This window comes from Solanum stenotomum, chromosome 11 (genome assembly GCF_019186545.1).
Source record: "Solanum stenotomum isolate F172 chromosome 11, ASM1918654v1, whole genome shotgun sequence".
In the NCBI taxonomy this organism is placed as follows: domain Eukaryota; kingdom Viridiplantae; phylum Streptophyta; class Magnoliopsida; order Solanales; family Solanaceae; genus Solanum; species Solanum stenotomum.
Genome location: NC_064292.1, coordinates 15,533,578 through 15,543,044, shown reverse-complemented (window position 1 = coordinate 15,543,044; position 9,467 = coordinate 15,533,578). Strand labels below are relative to the sequence as shown.

At 26.8% G+C, this 9,467-nt stretch overlaps 1 protein-coding gene across 1 annotated transcript in view; it reads right to left on the bottom strand.

The window, feature by feature from the left end:
• The window catches only part of LOC125845692 (COP9 signalosome complex subunit 5a-like), a 17,913-nt gene extending 9,647 nt beyond the window's left edge, over nucleotides 1-8,266 (bottom strand). The window contains exon 1 of the mRNA XM_049525234.1: nucleotides 8,084-8,266. Coding sequence (XP_049381191.1) covers nucleotides 8,084-8,266 — 183 coding nt within the window. The remainder of the gene's footprint in view (nucleotides 1-8,083) is intronic.
• Between the last annotated feature and the right edge of the window lie 1,201 nt (nucleotides 8,267-9,467).

Genomic DNA, 9,467 nt, shown 5'->3' with positions numbered 1-9,467 from the left:
TTCATCTTTCATAACCTCTATACTTAATTAGTACTTATTAGTAATATCTATAACTTCCAACTTTATACCTTCATAACCCCCAATTACTTAATGTTCAAGCTTGTGACATCTTAAAATCACATCAAAATAATATTTCTATCCAAATATATTTGTTTTGAGCTTAATTGTCTTCTACTTTAATTTTGTAGTGCAAAAGCTATCGACAAAGACTACTTTATGTAATTATTTTCATTTCTAATAAGGAGGACACAAAATAAGATATATAAAAGAGCAAAATTGATCTGAATTTTCTTTTATGAAATTATAAGAGCAAGATCATTAATAAAAGTTAGCATAGAATCAATTATCAAAAATCATTAAAATGTTTTTGTGGATACACTTAGCGGCGGGAGATAATCAAAATTATTATGAAGTTATTTTTAAAGTTTCAATAAAATAGGAATCATGAAAAATCTAAGAAAAAATAATTAAGAGATTCATTTTTGACATTTTGCATAAATTAGTAAAAAGCTAAAGACAAGCTAACTTGATTATGTTAAGATACAATGCTAATTGTTATTGTTTTCTTAGTGAAATTAAATAAGCAAAGATGAAAAAAATGAAAAAGAAAATAAGAAAAAAGGGAGAATCGAAAAATAGTATTGAAATAAATTCAAAGAAACATAAACTTATAGGAGAGAATTTATTAAGAAAAAAATTAATAGAGATAATTATTCCAAATATACTTATTACTTAACCATTCATCCTCCATTATAATTATTCTAAATATTTACTAAAATTTTTCTCTGACACTTTAATTATATGGAAATATTATTTATCATTAATAATTATAAATATTCATATTATTTGTGAACAATTTTTTTTATATTTACCTTATTTTAAAAAAAATCCAAGAGTCTAATTATAAGCTTTTATTAGATATTATAAGAATTATTTTTTTAATCTTTATAACATAAAACCTTTTATCATTCTTTTATAATTGCTCATTTATTACTTGTTTTATTATGTATTTTAACCACAATATATAACAACAATTTTTAATTTTTTTTGTTAATACTATATCACCAAAAATTATTTTGCAGAACTAAAATCATGTATCACCCATTTCCTTTCCAAAGAATCAACATATAGAGAAAAAACTTTAAATTTTAATATACAATTGAAGTACTCTTTTAAATCTTCAAATTATAGGTAGCTTATCTATTACAAACAATTTTATTTCTAAGAGCGTGTTTGGATGTGTTACTATGTTAATTTTGTTAACATTTTTTTTTTTAATTTTAAAAGGCTAAAAGTCTCAGTTTAATTTTTTTACAAAATATCAAAGGTGACCATATTTAATTTTGAGAACTCATTCAAATGGATAATAAAGTCATAAATTCTTAATTATTGTATTATAACTAACATTAAAAAAATAGGTACTATTCAACCAAAAAAAGAAGTATAGGTATTAAATAGTGCTAATTTGAGGATTTTTTTCTTTTTGATAAAATCAATTCATGAATCAAGTTAAAATCACAAATCTAAATGTTTAAAATTGTTATCTAATCTATTTGAATTTGAATTTTTTTAAAAAAACTTTGAAAAACTTTTATTCACCGCGCGTAGCGCGGCTAAGTTTACTAGTTTCTATATATGCTTCAAAAAGTTTTCTAGGCCTTCCTTTACAAGTAGATCCATCATCATGTTCCGCTCCCTGAAACTGTGCCAAAGCCCTTGTCATATGCTACTAATTAATTTACACAAAAAATGTATGCACGATTGCTGATATGATACTACAATATGTATGATATTTATAATATTTTTATTTCAATTATACCAATTCAAAAATAATTATATGAAAAGAGAAGAAAGAAATATATACTATACAATACATTTGCAAAAATAATAATAATGAGTGTACTAGCAATCAAAATTCATGATTACTTGAAATTTAACAAATATTATAATCAAACTCAATTATGTAATTGTTAAACTAGATTAACTTTTCGATCAACCATACAGAAATAATACATTTAAAATATTACTACTATTATCAAAATTACCTCAATATCATTGTCATGAAGATTTTCTTTATCGATCATGTATATATACTTACTTGGAGAAGTATAACGACTACGTAAAAAACACATTCAATTATGAAAGCAAAACTAACTACATAAAAATGAAAAAGATAGACTTGAGATGAAATGTTTCTTATCTTCATATATTCCTTTTGTGTTGCAAGTTATAAAATACAACTCAAAAGTGATGAAGAAAAGAAAGACTTAACTTTGGGAGTATTCATGAACAAAACATGAGTTTATATAGGAAAAAAAAAAGGGAAATACAATAAGGCATTACAAATTAAAGTTTGGGGGTTATGAACATAAAAATCGTGGAAGTTATAGTTATTATTAAGAGTAGAAATTGAAGAGTTATGAATATTATTAAGAGTAAAAATTGAAGAGTTATGAATTATGAGTAGTTACTCCTTATAAATACATTAAATTTATAATATATATATAAAATATAAACAAAATATTAGTATTAGTTTATAATCAGAAGAAGGTAAAATAAATTGAAAAGTTATTGACCTAAATTAGTATCATATTACTTTTTTTTCCAACTTTAGTGTGTATATATTAAAAAATATATTAAATAAAATATGGAAATTTTAAAAAGAGTAATTAAAATGGATTAAGAAAGGAGAAGACATGGAGTGACTTTTCACTTCTTCAACCAATACATTATAATTAATAAAATCAATGTAGTAACTTATAGACAATGAATTAATATGATTATTAAAAAATTAATGAAACCTCATAAATAGGATAGGTTATAGTTAATTTTTAAACTAAAAATTAAGAAGAAAAAATAGAGAAAATGTCAAAAAAAGATTAGAAAAAAAAAAGATAAATAACAATGGTGGCCTTAGAGAGGTGCCACATCACCTTGTCAACATTTGACTTTATATTATATACTAGTTTTTTGACACGTGCGTTGCACGTGATTACCAATCCAGAGAATATATGTTATAGTAAATAGTATTGCTTATTTAAATGAAGATTTGAATAATAAGCTTTACACAAAATAATATTACAGATTCTTTTGTAAATGTTCAATGTGGATCGTCATATATATATATATATATATATATATATCTTATTCACGCGAATCTATGAAGATGGTCAATAAAAAATTTATTAGTTAAATGCAATAATGCATATATTTATTTCAATTTGATGAGGTTCAATTATGTAATTAGTCGTATCTCAGTAATATACTTTATAAACAATATTTGTTGTGTATTTTTCTTATCATCTAACCAGATGTGTTTGCATGTGTATTCCACGTTTAACTGTTTAGATGTCATATGAACATGCAAAGAGAACAACTACATTTTTTTTAGAACTAATCTTTGTATAATAATTTTTATTTTATAAGTTGTAACATAATAAATGACGTTCTTGTTGTTGGCTCTCATATTTTACTTCTCGATTGACTGTATACATAGATCAAAGATAGTTATTTGACTGTTCATAGTTAATTGAGAAATGTTTCCTTTTTTTACCGGAAAAACTAAAAATTAAAATTAAACAATATATTCTATCTGTGAAATAATATATATAATCACCTGTTTATCTTACACCCAACAAAGGTGTAGTTCATATACTTGTAAACGATTTCAGTTTATTCAATAAAGCATGATATTCATCCAAGGAAAAATAACAACATCGTGTTATCACACATATAGGGGGGGTGTAATAATATGAAAAATTATTGGTCAAAAGTTAATATAAGAAAATATGAAAGATAGAAATAATTAATGTAATAACTATGAAAATTCATAAAATTATAACTAAAGAATGTTCAAGAGCGTGAATAACATTTGCAATAATTAGTAATAACTAAGAGAATTTATAATGCTATAACTAAATGATTAATGTGCAATAGATGTATTTCTAATAAATTTAATACTTACATAAATAAATATGACTTTTAATTAATGTTACTATTTTTTCATATAGTTATTAGATTTTAGTTTAGTGTAGGGACAAAATGAAAATGTTTATTCCATATTAATGAATATAAAATTTATTTTGTAATTGATAAATTTTTAAATGATTCATATATATTCACATATTTTCACTCTTGAGAAGTTTAATAATTTTGGAAAAAGATGTTCAGAAGCATATATTTACATCACAAGAAAAATTGTTAATAAAAACAAATGAATTTAGACTACATCTTAACTTCATATATTGGAACATTACAAACTAATGTATATATTAAACAAAAAAATAATTATTATATCATCAAAATTATTTTTCTCAAGTACTCGAGGTTATGGAATGTACCATCTTAGTATAGAACGATTTACTTCATCAGAATAGTGGTACCTCATATTCCGCTAAACTTCGAAGTCACTCAATAACAATAAATCACAAACAAAATTAAAATGCAAGAAGAAGAGTAGGAGATTAAAAAAAATTGTGGTTGAAAAATGAGAGGAAGCCCCTCTATTTATAGTCAACAAAGGGTAGTATGAACAAGTGTTTTTTGTGTCTTATCTGAAAAGTCATGAGTCATGACCTTTCCGAGAAGTCACAACCCTTTGCAAAAGGCACAACATATTGAAAAATTCACAACTTTTGGAAAAGTCACAACTCAACGAAAAATCACAATCCTTTGAAAAAAGTCACAACTTATTGGAAAAGTCATAACTCATCGAAAAAGTGACCTTTCTGAGAAGTCACAACCCTTTGAAAAAGTCACAACTTATTGAAAAAGTCACAACTCGTTGGAAAAGTCACAATTCATCGAAAAAGTCACAACCTAAGTTAGGAATATTATAGTAATTTAACATTCAAGTTAGGAGTTCATGCTTTTAAGGATAGATAGATAGATAGATAGATAGATAGATAGATAGATTGATTGATTCTTCATTTCCCCCTTTTTCTTTCTCTTTGGTTTGTTCTCTGTTACTTTTCTGCATTTTAGTTTAATATAACTATAAATTTCTTTCACTTTATTTTTTATTTTATCCTAATTTTTCAAATTGGGTTTGTACCAATTCAATCGATCTTACACTTTGCAGATGAATTAAGAAATGGAAAGTTTTGCATATGCACATAACTTATTTTGGAATTCACATATTGCGAGGTAAGGAACGAGACGACTGCAATGAAACTGTTTGATAATTATTGCTTTTCTAAAGTAGTTAATTTGTTATGTGTATCGTTTTTGCCTAATTTTGGTTTCAGAATTTCTTTAATCTCTTTAATCGGTGATATATTCCTATAAAATGGTAGTATATCATTTAGGAGGGTTTCATTTGATCAACTTGGGGACATGACATATGCACGTAAGCATTTAAGTTCATCATTTGATTGCAATTGAGCAACTATCTCACCCACAACTTAACTCTCCAAAAATAAATTTGAGATGTCTTAAGATTTTTTTTAATAAGAATAAAGCTTGAAAGTACGTTAGATAAAGCGGAAATAATTTTAAAATTTTCAAGTAGTATAAAGATGCTTGTTTAACTATTTGGTATATGTAACTTTCTATTAGGATTTCATTAGTTATGGTGTCAATTTTTTTTTTAAAAAATAGATTATTTAGTAACAGGTAGTGCACTTCACATTATTGCTACTTTAAAAGTACGATCTTTGTTGCTTTTTGTACAATTATTCTACAATTTATTTGATTTAGAGTTATTGATTAAAAAAACTATACCTAAAGTATCTCAATTTTTCGAGTTGCAGAACTTCAATTATCAGGTGCGTGAATTTTCTACCAAGACTATTACCAACTATTTGTCAAAACACACTTCAACTATCAGGTTTATCAATTTCCTACTTGAAATATCACCATCTTTCGAGTAGGACAATTGATATTTGAGGTTTTACAGTAGGATAATTGGTATTTGAGGTGTTTTTTTTAATGATGAATAGTTGTTGATAGTTCATGTAGTAAAATTAAGAAAAGAAAAGAAAGAGAAAGGTGTTCTATTTCTTCAAATTCTTCAACAAGTTCCAATGATATGTTAATCTCCAATATGGATACACATAATCAATTGTTAGGATTAGTCGAAACTTATGTATCCACCAGATGGAAAAAGAAACACCCACCTTAGGGAACCTCACTGTGTTAAATTGTCATGATAAGAAGAGTTTCAACTTTGCGGCCTAATTATGTATTTATTGAAAAACTAGTGTAATATGAAAAAACAGTTTTAGTATCCTATGACCTCCACCATTTTGCTTTGAAGGAAAACCTCTTGATGTTTACTATGGCATAGCAAATAGGCGAGTTTTAAATTAGATCATTTTTTCAAGGGGCTTAAAAGTTTTGCTCTACTTTTCAAGAGCAAACTTGCCTTTTTATTATTGATTGTTGAAGAATATTTCAGTTTAGTCTTGCATACTTTTCAAGAGCGTATACTCTACCTTTGTATGTTCTCGATGTGAAATGAAATTGAGATTATATATACATGTTTAAAAATTGGCTCTACCATCTTGTATTATATATTTGCAGGTTGCTCTCTTCAGAGAAAAAGTTCAATCTATTCATACTCAACAAGTGTATAGTCACCACATGTACTTGAGGTGTTCCACTGAAGAAGCTCAACCTTTTCATACTCAAAAGGCGAATATATAGCCATCACATGTATTTTGAGGTGTGGAATATCCTTTTAGATGGATGAAAATGCTCGTGTATGATGGTGTACGTATTTTGTTTCTAAAATCATGTTTGTGTAATTATAACAAAAGTGATGTTATGTGAATATCATTCCTATAGTTTGGTGATGTTTGCCCCTTTTAATTAAGAACAACTTTCACATATAGCAAACATAAAAATCATATTTGTATGCTATAGCTATAGTTTGCATAATTGCGCTCCATAACAAACATCGTGTATGTTTGCTATAGCTATTAATATGTATATTTTGCTATACATAGACAAAAGAAGCAATTATATAATCTGTTTTGGTATACATATACAAAAGAATCAATTGTATAATTTGTGTTTGTATAAAGCGAGAAAGAGAGAAAGACAAAAGAAAACTGGGCAGGGAAAGATCTGTATTTGTATAATCATAAGTGTATAGGACGAAAATATATGTATTTGTATTTGTATATACAATTTTCTCTCGCTTTATACAAACAAAAACACTATTTATATATTTGTGTTTGTATAAAGTGAGAAAGGCGAGTGAGAGTGGCGAGCGAGATCTAGGAGAGGGGAGAGTGCGGAATGAAAAGATATGTATATATACAATTTTCTCTCATTTTATACAAACGCAAACACATTTTATACATTTGTGTTTGTATAAATAAGAGAGGTGAGGAGAGACTGCCCAACGAGAAACGAGAGTTGCAAGTGAGAAATTCAGGGAGAGAGGCGAAATGGCAACAATTTGCTACGGGTAACAATTAAATCAAATTGTGGTTATAACATTTAATTTGAATTAATAGTTTGCTATTTTATACAATTTTCCCTTTAATTAATGTGAGCTAACTTATACGTGTATAAAAAGAGACCAGCTTATGTTGGACATGTTGGGCCCGTGCATAGCACCGGATTACCTTGCTAGCCTATATAGAAATGGGACTTTTGAGTACGAACATATCAATGGATTGTTGTATAAAAAGTTGTGTAGATTGTAATGCAAGTTATGACCAATTTTATTAGTGAATAAACACGTTGATTTCAGTTCTCTTTAAGTAACCATGTGTAATTGTAACCATTTATCTTACTTATAACATACTCCCTCTATCTAACAATAGTTGTCCGTTATTGACTTGGCACATCTCTAAAGGAACAATAAATAATAGAGGTAATATTACTATATTATCTTTTGACTTTATTAAATTTAATGTTTTGAAAATGTGTTAGATGATGAATAGTATTTAATTGCAACAGTAAAATAGACATAAAATATAAGTTATCTCTAGATTTTTAAATCCTACTACTGAACCCGGAAATTGCGTAGATTGCTTTGCTTGGAATTCCCTAGGTAACCAAACCAATCCCTGTCATTTCACACAAAAAATGGTCTATTTTGAGCTTTGAAGTGGACGAACAATCAGCGTACGTAATCGAGTTTCATGCCATCATGTCTTTCTTTTTCTAGCTCCTCGTGGATTTTCTGTATTCTCTCCCGAACAACGGATTTCCTCTTTCTGTTAAGAAATTCTAAAGAACAAGTCCCTCGATGAGGAAAGAAGAGGCTTTTGATCGAGATGGGTAGAAGAAGCACTGCAATGTATGCAGACATTACAACTAGCTCGTGGAGGTAGAGAAACTGTTTTCGAAAGACCTCGGCTCGAGTGCAACAAATTCAAATACAAAGGAGAAGGAAACATTGCACCAAAAAGTCATATCAATAAAGGCAAGACCACACTAATTGAACTAGTCCGTTTAGTTGGAAACAAGTTATCTCGGGATAATTAATCCCGAGATAAGTTATTTCATCAATTATATAGGATAACTTATATCATCAATATGTTAAGAATGGTGAAATAAATAATACAGGTTAATCTAATACCTTCAACCAAATGTGGATAAAATCATATCATGTGCACCTTACTTAATTCAGCTCAAGAGCGGCTCAACCTAAAAATAAGGGCCTCCAAAACAACAAACAAAAAACCCCAAATTCAGTTATGAAAACATACCAAAGATGCACACAAAAGAAACAAATTCCAATAAGAGGAAAGATTAAACGAAGAACCAAAAGCAGATGAAGGAGATATATACATAAAAGAGATGATCAGATCTAATGAAACCCTAAGTATAAATCAATTAGGTTACTTCTTCCTCCATTCCTTTTTAGTTGCTATGTATACTATAAATACTTGACAACATTAATTAATTTCTTTTTAATAGTTTGCTGCTAATCTTACTAATTATTATGCACATATTTTGAAATTTTANGAGATATATATATATATATAAGAGATGATTAGATCTAATGAAACCCTAAGTATAAAACAATTAGGTTACTTCTTCCTCCATTCCTTTTTAGTTGCTATGTATACTATAAATACTTGACAACATTAATTAATTTCTTTTTAATAGTTTGCTGCTAATCTTACTAATTATTATGCACATATTTTGAAATTTTATTATTGATGTAATTATAATTAAAAATCATAAACAATTAAATTTACAGTTACTTTTTATTTATTAATTTCTTTAATTCACTTCAATTTGAATCAACCATGTTTTAATATTGACTTTGTAATATTGTCTTCAATTCTTTGAGATGTTTTATTAAACATTTCAAGCTCAAACTAATTAGATTATCAAATATTTGTCTTGTAAAGGTAACAATCAGTATAATATTGTTTTTAATTCAAAAGTATAATCAATAAAAGAGATTTAAACATTTGTGTTGTTATGTAACGTACAATAATTTATATATGCTTATTATTTTCTTACAAAATATTAAAAGAAATGTTATATTGTCAACTGAA